Genomic DNA, 18095 nt, shown 5'->3' on the forward strand with positions numbered 1-18095 from the left:
TTCGGAATAATCCCTCCCCTTTATTTAATATTCATTTTTTGTTGGCGTTGATTGGTTGGATGGCCTGCAGGCCCGCCTTGCCGTAATATGTTATGATAATTTAGAAGATACTTCCTCGTCTCTACAGAGGTTGTTATAATTTATATGATACGTAATAAACAGCTAAACGCACAAAGCAATAGAGACGTGGACTCTCAAACTGGAAGAGTGAAAAAGCAATAAGATTTTTCAGAGGATTTTTGACAAATAAAAGACATGTTTTAATGAAAGGCAATGGATGTTTTTGAACTTGGAACTGGTTATACTGTAAATGTTCTTACCAATTATAATAAATATTAGAACTGGGTATAAAACAGTAAAACTAAGGAATGGCAGTTACACGAGTCTTTAATAGAACTACTGAATTGTCCAATTTACATGACACGATCTAAAGTTCTTCTAAAGGCAATACACAAGTGTAGTTTGCGTGTTATAGCAAAATAGGAGGATTTATGGCCAATAAAGTGATCTTATTCAATGCTGAGTATTATGGACAGTTACAGACAAAAAACTTATTGTATGACAGGAAGATGATTTTGAAGAAGGTGCCTATGAAGAACTTTGACACCTCATTTTCCACCCCTAGATAAGAGGTTCTCAATCCTGTTCTTGAAGATAATATCGGATTTGCTGTTATTCTCTTCCAACTGGGCCCCGACTCATCAGTTGAGATAAACAGGGGGCAAGAAAGCACTCTCAGCTGTCTCGGTTTTTGTATTTACAGTTATTGTAATCCCATCCCTGTAACACTGGGACAATGCCAATTACTAAATCAATGAAACACAGAAAAGGACAATTGGGAACTACATGAAACTGCATTTGAAGAAGCTACCAAGCTATGCCGCCAGTCAAAGCTGATTTCTGGAATACATCTCCGAACTCCATGTTTAGAAAGTTGACAGTGATACTAAACTAGCGATACTGTAAATTAAATTAGAAAAACTTGTAGAAAACAAAACTTGCAAACACTGTAATCAGGCAACTTGTTTCCTTAACTGGGATTAGGAGCTCGTCATATACTGTATACTGTAATCATCTTTTCTTCAGCTAGGTTTTATTTAAGCCTTGGTTTCACTGTACATATAAAGCTCACATGTGCATCACTTAACAACATATACTCAATTGGGCTGTGGCTGGAAGGTTGCTGGTTCAAATCCCGTGGCAGGCAGAGGAATCCTACTCCGTTGGGCCCCTGAACAAGGCCCTCAACCCCAGCTGCTCCAGGGGTGCTGTATAAATGGCTGACCCTGCGCTCTGACCCCAAGCTTCTCTCTCTCCGTCTGTGTGTCTCATGGAGAGCAAGCTGGGGTATGTGAAAAATGACAAATTCCTAATGCAAGAAATTGTATATGGCCAATAAGGTGATCTTATCTTAATTAGTTCTCAGTCGTCATGTCGATTACAGTCGAAACCATGGTGACATGTGATTTTAGTTATCATCTTCCTTTCCATTCTGTGTCTAACATGCTAAACCTGTGTAAACCTGCTAAAACTTGGTCCATTTCAGGGTTGTGGGGGACCTGCAGTCTGTCCCACTAAGCAATGGGCCCAAGGCAGGGTACACCCTGGGTGGGACATCAGTCCATTGCAGGCCAAACGCATACAATCTGTGCCGGGCCAATCTTCGCAGAAGCAAAATAACATGCTGATACATTATGTCTTTGGACTGTGGGAGGAAACCAGAGCACCTGCAGAAAACCCACACACACACGGGGAGAACATACATACCACACACAGACAGAATTGAACCCAGCGTAGCGAGGTAGCAATGCTAACCACTGCAACCGACAACGATACATTTGAAATCTATTAGTATTGTTGTTCACCTAGTTCCCCACTAGATGGCCCTGTGAACATGCGCAGCTTATATGTTCTGAGGAAAGTTCTAGAAATTAGATCATTTTTGAAATTTTTGCGCATGGAATGACCCATAAAGAAAAAGAGATAAAATGCGTTATAAAAACGAACAGACTAAAGAGATAAAATGCGTTATAAAAATGAACAGACTATATACCAATAAGAAGGAATTGGTCATTCATCGTGTGCTTTAACTTCAAACGCTCATCTGAAATGACCAATGCTGATTCATGAAATCCTGAACCAAATTGATGAATACATGATTCAGATCAACCCTTTATCTTGTATTATTGCTCTCTACTCTTAAAAAAGCAAAACTCTAATAATAATAATAATAATAATAATAATAATAACTTATTTTCCATATATTATAAATATGGTATTGTTTTATATAGCGCCTTTAAATTAGCTTCTCAAAGCGCTTTACGATAATAAGGGAAAAGGGTTACACGGAGAAGAGATAAAGTTAGCACGATTAAAAAAAGGGGTTAAAAATGTAGTAGAAGATATGGGAAGCCGACCTACAGACCTGACGACATTTCTGACGCACGAATGTGAAGAGCAGAGCCCTGAAAACCTATTCACTAATCGATATGGAATAATCAATTGACGGCTCAGAAGTAGGACAAGCTAATATTTTCTGCTTGCTGTGGGGGGCGGGCGGATTGTCAGAGGCCGAGAAGAGCAGTTCTCGTCCTTTGAAGCTCAGCCGGTCAACTGCGCAAAACCCATTTGGTTTTTATGTGACTGGAACGTACATGGCAAATCTCTTCCCGCTTTTGAGGTGACGAAGAGTTCTCGGATAATTTGACGATCTTTGCTGTTTTAGCTGAGGTGTCTGCTGGCGGAGTGAGGACACCTCCCCTGCCTCGGGTCATTTTATTCACAGTTTCACCACAAAAAAAAAATCTTTGGACAAAGAATTTGGAGTTCTAGCGTGTGCTCCTATTAATACTATATCATAAGAAGAGTTTCTGTTATATATGGGATACACATGATTTTTTTTTCATTGATGACACCAGCACGTTTCTGTAAGGGGCTTTGAAGAAGGATCAGATCAGGAAATTAAAACCCAATTCTTTAAGAATGGAGAACAGGAAAGGCCACACTACGTGAAGAGTTGTAGCTGCCTTGAACAGACTTCCCCGTCAAGTGGTTGAATCTGAAACTCTTGGCTGTTCCCAGAAATATCTTGTTGAAAAAGACCGCCAGACTCCTTTTGCCAGCTACATTACTAGAACACATTCTAATAAAGTTTGTCATTTATTGTTTTGATCTCCCCCAGTTTTATTACTATGCGTTTCGTTAGTTTTCTTTTGCAGTTGGCGATGAATCTTCTGGCTCACCCAGAAAAGGTCTAGGCTCAGTGAGTCATAGGAGTCAGAGAGCCTGGAGATCCTACATTTAGGTACAGATAAGCGAGTGGAGGATGTTGCTGAACAGCAAACCTTTTTAGTGGTCAGGTGTGTCCTGGTCTTGGCCATGATTCGTTCCTTAGGACACCATGTTTACAAGTATAAGACATCAGGCAAACTAACCCAAAGAAGCACAACAAAAATGAGTAAGTAATCAGTTTTAGTGGAGTGCCAGGATGGGTTTCGGTCTCTTATTTTAGCCACAGCTTTAAGAGGATGCATGCTTTTTCTTTATTTGCCAAACATCAATGTTGTCAACCTGTGAAGTTTTAATAGTGCTAAGGATCCCGTGATTTTGCGATCCATGAGTGGACTGTGCAGTAAGAATATAAATTAATGTATCTGGGCTCCATGGAGTTCATTAAGGTCCTTTAGAATGTCTGCATTTACATATTTAATAGCTTCCCATATCAGTCATTAAATATGAGGTTAGCATGGGAACTAGATCAGTGCTTTGTCCTTGCCTGCAAGTGATGCGAAATGCAATTTCGTTATAAGAACACCCCCCCGCCCCCAATCAATTTTGTTAGGACATGGTCATGCCTTCATCGCCATGCACATTTTTAACAGCCTCGGTTTTCAATTCCTCTGGTCCACACTGAATTACCACTTCCCTCTTTTTGAAAACTCCCCCGAGAGGAGAAAGATCACATAAAACATCCGGCAGGAGCACAGCAGTGACCAGAAATCCAAACACTTGGAAACCAATTTAAAAATGTTATCTTTTTTATTATTGTGAGGTCCGCTGGCTCATGAAAGAGTTAATATTTTTTGATTGTAGACACTAATAGCTTACACAAGGTGAAAATCTTACTATAAAAATGTTTTACGACAGACATTAGCTAAAGCTTTTTTTCTTTACTGGGAGTTATAGACAGAACTATTGGCCTTAAACCAAAAGGTATTTTCATTACAAACTGGCATGATTTGGATGACCGCAGTTGAAAGGTAACACTGCATGGAAAAAATGCCATTAACTTAAGTTAAATTTTATGAGTCAGTTATATTTTAACCTAGACACGGGTTAGAGGCTGTTGCTGCAAATGGAGGGTATCCAGGGTATTAATCTGTTACCGATATATCATTATGCTTTTTTGAGTTTGATGTATATACCGTTATGCTAGACCAAACCTGGGTTTCTAACAGATAAAGCCATTCCTTGTGAGTGCTAAAGGAGTCAAATTTACCCAATCCTGTCCAGCAGATATTTTACTCATTGTGCAAAGCCCTGCAATTTTTTTTCAAACATACTGACACACAATTCACCCAGGATAAATGAAGTCCCCAAGAGACCAGAGCAGTGTACCTGGTTGCTTAGCCACATCATAAAGCTGCCAGTCACGTTGGCAGCTTGTATCTCAGACAATGAAGCACTGTAACAGAACCACCAATTTGAGATCAGCCAGAGAACATACAGTTCAGAAACTGGCTCCATCTATAAATTATGCACCTTGAAACTCAAGTTTATCAAAACGGTCTTGATTGCGTTGCCATCTACCATGTTCCCCACTGAATAGCTTTTAGTTTTACCTGTAGGTCAACCCTGCTAAAGTACATGCATTAGTTAGGATATTTTACCATTTTCTTTCTTGCTTTTTTCCTTCAGTGGCTCGTTACCCACATACTCACCTATATTACCTTTGCCATTCAATCTTCCATATAAAATCCTTACCCCACACTTCCCCCACCAACACCAGTCCATCAGAAACCGATCACTTTAGAGCAGTTTTGACAGAAATAGTGGTAAGGAAACAAAAAGGACAGAGGCTTTCAATTCCCATGTGCTTAACATAATTCCCTAAATGGGAGCCTTCCAAAAACTAGGCTTTTAACTAGTTTCTGCACTCAGTGCCCTACAAACAGAACTGAGGATTCAGAGCTCAGCACAATACCCACCTAATTTCCCCTATCAATGGGAAGGGCATTTTCCATGCGATGGAACTTAAAATGAAAGGTTTCAGCTTATGTTACCTTGTTCATGGAAGTAAACAGTACATTTCGAGTTTATCCAATTAGAACCACTGATGAAGGCAGTGGAGAAAAGACCTGCAGGTACAATTCATATTAACTTAAGGTTGTGCGTATATATATATATAGACAGCAAAGGAACAAGTAATAGGTTTAATCCATGCTGAAAAAAAGAAAGAACAACGTTTCGGCCATGGAGCCTTCTTCAGGTGTGCATGAAGAAGGCTCCACGGCCGAAACATTGTGTTCTCTTTCTTCTTTTTTCCCCAGCATGGAATAAACCTATTACTTGTTCCTTTGCAGCCTACGCATGCCGATGCAGCTACCCACCTGAACTATATATAGACAGTATTACTGGGACTACAACCGGTAATTAGCACATCTTCAAAATCCTTAAAAGAAAGTACAGAACACTATGTATTGCTTTATTCATTTATTTTAAATTACTGGAATGATGGAAATGGAGACTGGACATTTACAGAACATTATTGCCTGGATGCTGGAAATGTTAAGAACATTTTAAATTGTTGACAATGGGAAATATTGGTCCATATAAAGAAGCAGTTACATAATTAAGGTGCATTTCAGAACGTCCATAATGACTTAAAGCACGACTGAATGCAGCAAGACCAAGGCTTAATTACTCTTCCTAATACTCCTCTCCCTCTTCATCTTCCTCTCCCACGCTGTCAGTGCCCACCTCTTCATAATCCTTCTCCAGGGCCGCCATGTCCTCTCGTGCTTCAGAGAACTCTCCCTCCTCCATCCCCTCTCCCACATACCAGTGGACGAAGGCACGCTTGGCGTACATCAGGTCGAACTTGTGGTCCAGGCGAGCCCAGGCCTCAGCGATGGCGGTGGTGTTGCTCAGCATGCACACAGCTCTCTGCACCTTGGCCAGGTCTCCCCCAGGCACCACAGTTGGGGGCTGGTAGTTGATACCCACCTTGAAGCCAGTGGGACACCAGTCCACAAACTGGATGGTGCGCTTGGTCTTGATGGTGGCGATGGCAGAGTTGACGTCTTTGGGCACCACGTCTCCACGGTACAGCAGACAGCAGGCCATGTACTTGCCATGACGGGGGTCACATTTCACCATCTGGTTGGCTGGTTCAAAGCAGGCATTGGTGATGTCAGCCACCGACAGCTGCTCATGGTAGGCCTTCTCAGCAGAGATCACGGGGGCGTAGGTGGCCAGAGGGAAGTGGATGCGAGGGTAGGGCACCAAGTTGGTCTGGAACTCAGTCAGGTCCACATTCAGGGCACCATCAAAGCGCAGGGAGGCAGTGATGGAGGAGACGATCTGGCCAATGAGCCTGTTGAGGTTGGTGTAGGTGGGGCGCTCAATGTCCAGGTTCCTGCGGCAGATGTCATAGATGGCCTCGTTGTCGACCATGAAGGCACAGTCAGAGTGCTCCAGGGTGGTGTGGGTGGTCAGGATGGAGTTGTAGGGCTCCACCACAGCTGTGGACACCTGGGGAGCTGGGTAGACAGCAAACTCCAGCTTGGACTTCTTGCCATAGTCGACAGAGAGGCGCTCCATCAGCAGGGAGGTGAAACCAGAGCCAGTACCACCGCCGAAGCTGTGGAAGATGAGGAAGCCCTGGAGCCCTGTGCACTGGTCTGCCTGCAAACATAAAACATGAACCAAGCCAAGAGACTTAAGTTAACAGGGGTGAGTTTTCTTTTAATAAAAGATTTTTGAAACATGCTGCCCTTCATTTAAGGCGAGTTTGTAAATTATAGAGTGCCCAATCTCCACAGAGGTGGGATGCAGTTCTATACATTAGTATAAGTCAGACAAAAAAAAGAGAAGGCTTCCATCTTCAGGTAGGTCTCTTCAGTATAAACAGCATGCAGTAGAAGCACAGACATTTCTACAGATATGGAGCTGAAGAAACAAAAGAAGCTAAAAGCTGAGAGTACCTTGACTGGGAGATCCATCATCATTGGTCTTACTACTAAGAATCTAACCAAACTCTGGGTGTACAGCACTCATTTGCTAAAGTTAAACAATTGTTTAAGTCCAGACAAGGACAGTGAAAGGGGTGTGGGCATTGAGGCCCAGTCTTAGTACATCTGTAGCAAAAGTTAATCAATTATGGGACCAATCATGGTGAAAAATGGACATGAGGAGGGGGAGTGGAAGAAGAATCTTACCAGCTTGCGTGTCCTGTCCAGCACCAGGTCGATGATCTCCTTGCCGATGGTGTAGTGCCCGCGGGCGTAGTTATTGGCAGCGTCTTCCTTGCCAGTGATGAGCTGCTCGGGGTGAAACAGCTGGCGGTAGGTACCTGTGCGCACCTCATCTAGGGAAGAGGGGGGAAAAAAATTAATTATAAATATCAAGCAACAAAACTATTTCAAATTATACTATTCAATAGTGGAGGCCGTTACCCTGTGAAGCTTACAATTCTGTTGTTTGCAGGTTCTTTTAAACTTGTAAGCATTAGAAAAAGAGTCAGACAGGGAAATAAGAAACAGCCTCTTACCGATGACAGTGGGCTCCAGGTCCACAAACACAGCCCGGGGGACATGTTTGCCCGCCCCGGTCTCGCTGAAGAAGGTGTTGAAGGAGTCGTCTCCTCCTCCGATGGTCTTGTCACTGGGCATCTGGCCGTCAGGCTGGATCCCGTGCTCCAGGCAGTACAGCTCCCAGCAGGCATTGCCCATCTGGGCACCAGCTTGGCCAACATGGATGGAGATACACTCACGCTATGGAGTCAAAGAAACATACTTTAAAAGTGAACCACTGGGCACAAACACTAAAAGAGATACGAACACCGCAATGTGCGACCTATACATAGTATAGGTTAGAGCTTATATTTCAGCTCATCAGAAGATACTGTTCACAATAAATGGAAAAAAAAAATTAAAAAGTTCTTCTAATAGTCTAATAGTACAAGCTTCCCGAATATCTTGGCTCAGACTGCAGTCCCAATATAAGAAATAAGCTCTTAAAATTACTGTTCCGCTCTGTACCTTCCCAGTTTGCATACTGGAAGACAGAGGCTGAGCTCCCCCTCACACAGCAAAACGAATTACAGCACCGAGCCGTGTACTAAAAAGATTTTAAATGTAATATTAATTATTTAAAAAGATATAACGCAAGATCATTTTACAGATTCATTTAAAATTTTGCTACAGTGCGGGTTCCCCCCCCCGAAGGAAAATCGAGCTGATTGCAGTATCTGGTTGCAGTAAATGGAGCACATTTTGCAGGCCCCGTACGGCAGGGTGGGTTTTTTTTTTAGAAAAAGAATGACTTCCCCCCAATGACTATCATAAAATGGCCGTTTCTGAAAGCACTGCCTTCACTACCAACAAAACCCATCTTTTAAAAAAAAGGAAATATGCCTACGTACAAATTACGTCACACAAAAAAACCCCGTAAATTTTACATTTCACTGGTTTTCATCAGGATATATATATATAACATAAAGGCCGATAATCGGTTATACAGATTACCAATGCCGCAATAAATTTTACGTTGCGGAGTTGTATCCAAGATTTTGTGCAACCCTAAATAAATAAAAAAACCTCTATAGGACGTTACTTAAAACCGCACATACAGAGGCTGAAGATATTTTAAAAGGCTAATATAAGCCACTGAAATGTTCTAAATGAACACAACGTTACGTATACGCAGATTAAAAAAAAATGCTTTTCGCCCCCTACACTGGCTTCTCCCTAATTTTTAAACTACCTAGATATGTTTTAATAACAGCAGATTATTTCGGGGGCGTTAGAAAAAAACAACTTTTCTTCAATCGGACAGATTTCAAATCTGCTCGTAGGACTCGGGAAAAACCGCTGCGCAGGCCACATACGTAGGTGCTTTAATCACCATTATCCACATTCAGGAGGGAAAATGGCGATAATAAGGCAAATCGTACGTTTCATGAAAAAAAAAATGGAGAAAGCATTTAAACTAAACTCGTCGAGCAAGACGAGCCCTTACCATTTTTTTTTATGTGGTTTGCAAGGTTGCTCCCGCACGCCGAAGTCTATGAATCGGATGGAGAAGGCAGCAGTCTGCGGGGCTGGGGCTCCGGCCGCGGTTTTATAGCACGGGCGCACAAGGGGGAAGCAGGAAGTCGCCTTGGATGGCGGGAGCGGGGAGTCGCTGAGACTGCAGGAGGGGGGGGGGGGTTGGTTTGGGTGACGCGCACAGAAAAAAAAGGGCGCCTACCTCACTTCCTGCCGTTTGGAATTCAAATTTTTAAAAAAATCTCCTTCCTCCCCTGTCCCTCTTCAAGGCCCAAACAAATCGAAGGAATTAAAGAATGGGCATTTCCTTTAAAAAAAAAAAACAGAAATACTTTATTATTGTAACAACAGAAATACATTCAATATAGACAAGAGTACATATAACATTAAAAACATCGTCAGGGGGCACTCTGTTAAATTGCACTTGACAAAAAATAAAGATTAAACAAGATAAATAGAATGGGCTTTGCCTCTAGGAGCTTTTTTATACCCGGAAACAAAAGTTAAAGCTAGTTCTTTGTTTTTAAATCGCTTTTTACACCAGTAGTCCGGAGTGATTCCATATTCTCTTTCCTATGTCGCATATGTAAAATGTACTTTCAAAGACACGCTGTAGGCTTTTATTAAGTTAGTATCGGGTCATTGTGAACAAAGAATAGGAAGTTTAAATATTGTAAATAGCATTAGCGTCACAAGGCTGTTTAAATGCAGTTTGTTTTCAATAGCATTTAAAATAAATTATTTTAAAAGCGTGGACTCACAGTTTTCATTTTAAGATAAACTTCACTTTAAATGAGAAGACTGGATTTTCGTTCATGCAAGGTTATCAAAAATATCAACAAACATTTTAAGCGTGGTGCACTGTTGCTCTGACAAATTTCTGCTGGAAACGTTCGCATTTGCTGGTTTCCTTTGTTCTTGCTAAGTGCTCCCGTTGTGGTTCTTGTTATTCAAACTTAATAACTTTAATAAAATTAATAAAGTCTGTTTGCTTCTGGTCAGACTTTGAGCATTTAATAGATGAATATGCTGTGCTGATGTTATCCATGAATAGAATGTGAAAGTGTTTCTACATTTCTACATTGGGATGGGCACATACTGCATGTGCTGTAAAGCCTCTCACATTTCAGAAACAGTTCTGTCAGAAATATCACCCTTATCCTAAAGGGAAAAAAAAAACATTGACACATTGATGCGTTGCTGTAATCTGACTATTTGAAGCAATTGTGTCTTTTGCATTCCTTACAGATGTACAATACCCTGTCCTGCAGAATAAGGAACAGACAGGCATTTATTTCAAGCAACACAGTTGCAAACATTTAAAGTGAAATGTATAATAGTGGGCTTTGGGCATTTTTAACTGTCGGGACAGTGGCCACACCTTAAAAATGAAACCGGTAGAGAAGGTATTGTTGTACTGCTAAGAACTGTCGAGCTCTCAGAGGGATAAAAGGTACAGATGGAAACTCAAGCCTGCAATGAATAAGCTCAGCCCCCTTGTGCTTATAATACACAAACAGCAAAAACAGGCACTTTTCATGCCTGCAACTGCTGGACTTCACCAAAGTAAGGCTCAGCATTTCTTAGGGAAAACACTCAAGAATGAAAGATTTCTACATTGTTGAGCATTTTCTGGATTAAATGGATCACATTTATTACAATGAAAGAGCCCTGGGTGAAACAATGAGGAACAGGAAAATAATGTTCTGTGAAAAAGAGGTTATAACGTACTGAAAATATATAATTATGTGTTTTAGTGCTCGTATGCTGAATTATCAAGTGTTTAAAATTAAGGGTCTTCAATTTTGACAAATAAAACCATCAATCAAAATCAGCATTTTACAAAATACAATCTTCAGACACATCTAGCATTTACGTGCAGTGGAAGTTGACCCTCAGTGGTTTGTTGAAGTATGAAAACCATCCTTTTATTTTCTAATCACTTCATCCAATTCAGGCTCACGGAGAACCTGGAGCCTATCCCAGCAAACAACAGGCAGAAGGCGGGACGCAACCTGGACTGGGAACCACTCCATAGAGAGCACGCACACACACACCAGGGGCCACTTTTCCCAGAAGCCAATTCACCTACGAGCCTGTCTTTGGACTGTGGGAGGAAACCCTGAGCGCCCAAGGAAACCCATGTGAACACAGGGAGAACATGCAAACTCCACACAGACATCAGCCCAGCTCCAGAATTGAACCCAGGACCCCAGCGAGTGTGGGGGAAGCAATGATAACCCTTGAATGAATTGATTCAGTAACTGACTAAGGCAAATAACCATGTGCTTAGAGGACATTTTAGCTTGCCAGCAGCCCTACACTTCCCAGAAGCATTTCATTTACTGGTGTTAATGTAGGGTTGTCTGAAGAAAAGCACAGCTCGCAAGAATTTATTGCCGCTTTGATTCTGCTTAAACCTGCTTCATTTTGTTCAGGCTTGTCTTGCACCTTGATGTCAATTTTTTAGATTTATATGACATGTCATTTTGCCTTTGAAGTTCTTTAAAGAGCTGCTCTTATATGTAATATTTGACATTGACTCTTCTTACAAGAGTATGGAATCGATCTGAAAATATTGGTTAGATGATGCTATGTTCAAAACTGGAAAAGAAGCAAACTATGGTGTTCCCATGGTCACACTCCATCAATACGATTTTCCAGTAGTTATTTCCATATATCTTCATCTTCACCTGTTTATCACTTTGCCCTTCGTTTGACAAAATATTTGGCTTAGATGATCGAGTCTAGTTGGTACATGAACAGTATCCTTTCACAAACGTTTATCTCTTTACAGACCTAAAGACCATCATAATGGAAATTCAATACATTACATTGTACATTAAAGAAACAGACTTCAAAAATATTTTTTATAGTTTTTTATTACAAAATATTGATCCAGCTACACTGCATTTTTGACATCGTTTTAATGTTTATCAGTGGTACTTTAAGAAAAGAAAATGGCACTAAAATACTATGAAAATGATTTTCATAAAATATTAGTCCATTTATTTTTACATAGAGTCCAAGACATTTCTAGTTGTGTTGGTACTGGAATACAGCAAAATCAAGACAGGATCACTTTTTGCTTTCTAATACTCCTCTCCCTCCTCATCTTCCTCTCCCACGCTGTCAGTGCCCACCTCTTCATAATCCTTCTCCAGGGCCGCCATGTCCTCTCGTGCTTCAGAGAACTCTCCCTCCTCCATCCCCTCTCCCACGTACCAGTGGACAAAGGCACGCTTGGCGTACATCAGGTCGAACTTGTGGTCCAGGCGAGCCCAGGCCTCAGCGATGGCGGTGGTGTTGCTCAGCATGCACACAGCTCTCTGCACCTTGGCCAGGTCTCCCCCAGGCACCACTGTTGGGGGCTGGTAGTTGATACCCACCTTGAAGCCAGTGGGACACCAGTCCACAAACTGGATGGTGCGCTTGGTCTTGATGGTGGCGATGGCAGAGTTGACGTCTTTGGGCACCACATCTCCACGGTACAGCAGACAGCAGGCCATATACTTGCCATGACGGGGGTCACATTTCACCATCTGGTTGGCTGGTTCAAAGCAGGCATTGGTGATGTCAGCCACCGACAGCTGCTCATGGTAGGCCTTCTCAGCAGAGATCACAGGGGCATAGGTGGCCAGAGGGAAGTGGATGCGAGGGTAGGGCACCAAGTTGGTCTGGAACTCAGTCAGGTCCACATTCAGGGCACCATCAAAGCGCAGGGAGGCAGTGATGGAGGAGACGATCTGGCCAATGAGCCTGTTGAGGTTGGTGTAGGTAGGGCGCTCAATGTCCAGGTTCCTGCGGCAGATGTCATAGATGGCCTCGTTGTCGACCATGAAGGCACAGTCAGAGTGCTCCAGGGTGGTGTGGGTGGTCAGGATGGAGTTGTAGGGCTCCACCACAGCTGTGGACACCTGGGGAGCTGGGTAGACAGCAAACTCCAGCTTGGACTTCTTGCCATAGTCGACAGAGAGGCGCTCCATCAGCAGGGAGGTGAAACCAGAGCCAGTACCACCTCCGAAGCTGTGGAAGATGAGGAAGCCCTGGAGCCCTGTGCACTGGTCAGCCTGGAGACATAATATGAGCATAGTTAGTTAGTGTATAGTAGTAAATAAGCTGCTTTAATGTAAACAGAAAGATTTTCTTCTACATTAAAGCTAAGTGAAACCAACAATCAATCCTTATCACGTTGCTTTTCGCTTAAAAATGAAAAGTGTCAAGAAAAATAATAACAGTATCATATTTGAGGTTTAATGTGTGTGTAACATTTTGACAATGACATGCTTTTCATCGTTACCACAATTGAAGTTTTATCAAAGAAATTAGTTGCAATATTTTTTTATCGTCAAATATCCAAAGATAATTCCAACACTCATTTATGTATAACCAATAAACAATAAGAAAATAAAACAATATACTGTGGAAAAGGCCTGAAATAGCACGAAAGTAATGAAACCCGTTAGCTTGCATGTCCTGTCCAGCACAATGGCTGGATATAGCTGGCTTAAACAAAGATAGTGAATCATGTCCTAGCGTCACTTTATCTGCAATGCATAATAGCCAATTCATGGTGGAAAATGGACATGAGGAGGGGGAGGATAAGATAAGAATCTTACCAGCTTGCGTGTCCTGTCCAGCACCAGGTCGATGATCTCCTTGCCGATGGTGTAGTGCCCACGGGCGTAGTTATTGGCAGCGTCTTCCTTGCCAGTGATGAGCTGCTCGGGGTGGAACAGCTGGCGGTAGGTACCTGTGCGCACCTCGTCTGGGAATTAAAAGGAGAAAAAAAGAGAAAGGAATCAGTTTACCTGCACTGTTCCAAGTGATGTAATAGTGGAGGCTGCCACACTGTGAAAGTCATGATCCAAACAGTTATTTGTAGGTATTATGAAATGAGCACTTTCAAGTCAGACAGGGAAATAATATCATGCAGCCTCTTCTTACCAATGACAGTGGGCTCCAGGTCCACGAACACAGCCCGGGGGACATGTTTGCCCGCCCCGGTCTCGCTGAAGAAGGTGTTGAAGGAGTCGTCTCCTCCTCCGATGGTCTTGTCACTGGGCATCTGGCCGTCAGGCTGGATCCCGTGCTCCAGGCAGTACAGCTCCCAGCAGGCATTGCCCATCTGGGCACCGGCTTGGCCAACATGCATAGAGATACACTCACGCTAAAGAAATAAAGGAAATTATGAGTTGTACTTCGGGGATACACCAATGTTACACATAGCCTTAGCATTTAGAAAGTTATTACATTTCGATCATATGAAATTGCCAGTCCTAAAATAACACTCACTTTTTTTTGTGAACTTTTCTGTGATGTGGCGCAATGATTGATGTTCTGAACTTGTAACTGGAAATTTGTGGGCTCAGATTCCATGTGAGGCTCTACTATTCTAAAAAACTTGACCAGCTTGCTCGAGCGGAACACTCAGCTGTATAAATGGGTGTGAATGCCATTAGCTTTGGATGAAAGTGCCAGCTGAATAAAAAGAGCAATTAGTCTGATGATGTTTCTGATCTTGGCAAGCTCACTATTAGTACTGCAGTTCCTGCAGAATCAGCCGATGACAGGAATAAACATTGAATCAATGAATTCCTCCCAGGAGGAGTTCCAGTAATCTTTTCCACAAAAAGCCTCCACCCAGTAGCAAAGAGGCTACAAACTGCAGGTTTAGATGAATGGAGATCCTGGTGTGGGCAGCACAAAGCTGTCTGAGCTCTCTTTGGTTAGGGTGGAGTACTCCTGGTTTGGCTCATAACAGTGGCTTCAGTTGTTGTCTGCAGTGCTGGGGTAGCTTTTAAACGACTTCTGCTGTTTCCAATACAGAATGGCAGGACAAGAGTCTGCTTGTATGGTGGATGAGAATGTTACAAATGACAGAGGCAGTAGTCATTATCAATCCCTTACTACCCTAAAGAAAAGTTTTCATTTCTGTTAGAAAAACAGCATTTCTAGAAACGTTGTATTGCAGACCCTATCATTACTTAGCAGAAACTACAAAATAACCCATACATCAAACTACAATAAAAAAAATAAAGGGTAAATATATGAACAACGGGGGCGGGAGCCTTGTTACTAATTATCATCCTGTCTTGTATCCGTCAAATAAAATTATTTAACAAAGAGAAGTTCCCTAAAGAGCCTTCCAGCCATCACTTGTTTTATTGGCTTCAACGTCTGGTTGCTTTCTGTTGTGCCAGGAGTGATTGAGACACGTATCTGAAAATTGTGCTGAGTCACAATGCCGCACATAATGGCCTCTCCAGGGATAAGATGCTGCAAAAACAGTACTGCATTTCCCTTAGGCTGCGATATGGAGCTTATCCGTGTTGCCTCTGTAAACCGCAGAGCTGGAGGTCAGAAGGTTTTACCCCACCCCCACTGTTCCACTGATATAACCTCCTTTGTTTGAAACAAGAGACACACGGCAGGGAAAAAAAAAAGAATCTGATGCAACTGGTTGAACACAGTGGCTGCAAAAAGCCTCACTAACGCAAGATGCAATCTAATCTATTGAGAGGTCTGAAGTAAACATTATGGAGCATTGTAAATGTCGGTTTGAAGGAAAACTCTCTTTACATGTCGGTTTGAAGGAAAACTGTCTTCAACATCGCAGGGTAACCTAATCACAAACGAAATTATAGGACCCCAATAATCTGAATTTCTGGAGAAAAGACGGCGGTGGGAAGGAACGTTCCTTTCAGTTTTCACGTCTTCATAAAATAATGGAAAAGAAGGGAAAGTGAAATAAAAAAACAGGACCGCACACAGGTTGCCAAGTCATTCAAATCAAATATAAAAATAAGGTCATTACTTTTAAGTTAGGGACCATTTTTGTAAAAGTATTTGAACTCATTTGAGGCTTTCCTAGTTCGATTAATTACCATCTTGTTTGTGAAAATAAATTGAATAAGCATGTGCCGTTACATTTGGAATGGTATGTTAATACTTTACAAATAGTGCGAAATAAACTAGATCAGACCCAAGAGGATTAGCACATTGGTCAGGGCTGGGTGCGACACCGTTATTTACAAAGACGTGCTGAGTTGAGGTGGTGGAGCTGGGGCTGTGGCCCGAATCCTAATCCCCGACTGCAGTCACAGCAACAGGCTCTTGGCGCCCAGCCCACAGCCTCCAGAGGAGGACGAGCTCACGCTACAGTCTCCCTGCCCCCCACTGGAACCTCCCTGCCACAGCGACACTGCATCCCTGCTGTGCGCTCTGCATTTCAGCAAGGGAATCAAGTCTTTGGCAAACATGTGGCCTCCTCAGAGCCCTTCGCCTTGAGCCTTAAACTCAATTCATGGGCTGCTTGCTGGCTCTTTTGTGAATAGATTAGGCCCACTCGCTCAAGCAGAAGGTTTGCACATATGATGCTTTGTTCAGAGACGTGAATGCCCCGCACCGTGAAACATATGTTAACTGTTCGCCTAGCAGAAGAAAAGGAGGCTGCTGACTCGGTACTCACCATTTTGTATGGTTTCCTTCGGCCCGACGTCTAGGATTCGGAATGAGAAGGCTGTGATGCCGGGTCGGGGCTGAGGCTGCTGTTTTATAGTGTGGGCAAGAGGAGGGGGGGGACAGGAAGCTGGTTTGTCTGTTGGCGGGACTGACAGTTAGAAAAGAAAGGGGCTGGCCCTGCTGGACAAACACACTCCTCCACAGAGAGACGGAGCTGCAGGGAAAACAGGTTACCTCCCAGACCACACACACACAGACACACTCCCTCATACACTGACACACTCCCTCACACACACAGAGACATACTCCCTCACACAGAGACACACTCCCTCACACACACACACACACACACACACTCCCTCACACACAGACACACTCCCTCACACACACAGACACACTCCCTCACACACACACTCCCTCACACACACACTGACACACTCCCTCACACACACAGAGACATACTCCCTCACACAGAGACACACTCCCTCACACACACACACACACACACACACACACACACACACACACACACACACACTCCCTCACACACAGACACACACACACACAGACATACTCCCTCACAGACACAGACACACTCCCTCACACACACACAGACACACTCCCTCACACACATAGACACACTCCCTCACACACACACAGAGACACACTCCCTCACACACACAAGGCAGACAACTTTCAGACCTAGGAACTGGTGTTGAGGAAATTTCTGTGTGTAATACTCAAGGGCAACAATTAAACAGCAATAAAAGCAAGGAAGGATTAATTGATCCCTTAGCTGAAAGGGAAGAAGAAACACCAGAACATGAAACCAACAAGATGTATATATTTGAAAGCATTAAATTCACTTGCTGGATTTTCAAAATCGGGAACAAAAAAGCTGCTCAGTATCATATTAAAACTCTCCTCAAAATCAAGTCGAACACAGAGTGCAAGTGTACCTCACTAATACTAATTCAAAAAATTAATTTACAAGAAAGGTTTTATTCTGCTATTTAATTTGCTTGTCCATGTTTTGATCACTTGGAAGTCACCTAGAGTAAGGGCTTCGGCCAAGAAAAAAAGAATTAAAATAAAGCTAGTTTGTAGAACAGTATAAAAAGGAAAAGGGAACAAGTAAAGGTTAAAGGTTAAAGAAAAGAAACATGTTTCAGCTGTGGAGCCTTCTTCGGGGGAAAATTCTCTCCCTTTTTCACAGTTCCTCAGGCCCCGACGACTTTGTAGTGACGACATGGATTTCCACAATCAAGCCCTCAAAAAGGCACTTTTTTTCATCAACAGAGGATACCCCACCCATGTTATCGACAGGACCCTCACCCGAGCCAAAAGCAGCCCTCAGATCAT

The 18095-nt window shown here is 42.7% G+C and overlaps 2 protein-coding genes across 2 annotated transcripts; both read right to left on the reverse strand.

The window, feature by feature from the left end:
• Positions 1–5697: 5697 nt before the first annotated feature.
• LOC148648800 (tubulin alpha chain-like) lies at positions 5698–9398 on the reverse strand. The gene is made up of 4 exons (XM_088606742.1): positions 9241–9398; positions 7772–7994; positions 7440–7588; positions 5698–6906 (listed from the first exon to the last, which is right to left on the reverse strand). Exons 1-4 carry the CDS (start codon positions 9241–9243, stop codon positions 5929–5931), a joined length of 1353 nt encoding a protein of 450 aa, XP_088462868.1. The 5' UTR covers positions 9244–9398; the 3' UTR covers positions 5698–5928.
• A 2735-nt stretch (positions 9399–12133) lies between these two features.
• On the reverse strand, positions 12134–16900 carry LOC148648801 (tubulin alpha chain). The gene is made up of 4 exons (XM_088606740.1): positions 16741–16900; positions 14217–14439; positions 13889–14037; positions 12134–13339 (listed from the first exon to the last, which is right to left on the reverse strand). Exons 1-4 carry the CDS (start codon positions 16741–16743, stop codon positions 12362–12364), a joined length of 1353 nt encoding a protein of 450 aa, XP_088462866.1. The 5' UTR covers positions 16744–16900; the 3' UTR covers positions 12134–12361.
• Positions 16901–18095: the final 1195 nt, after the last annotated feature.

The sequence above is a fragment of the Lepisosteus platostomus genome, chromosome 14, assembly GCF_059453375.1.
Source record: "Lepisosteus platostomus isolate fLepPlt1 chromosome 14, fLepPlt1.hap1, whole genome shotgun sequence".
Taxonomy (NCBI): Eukaryota; Metazoa; Chordata; class Actinopteri; order Semionotiformes; family Lepisosteidae; genus Lepisosteus; species Lepisosteus platostomus.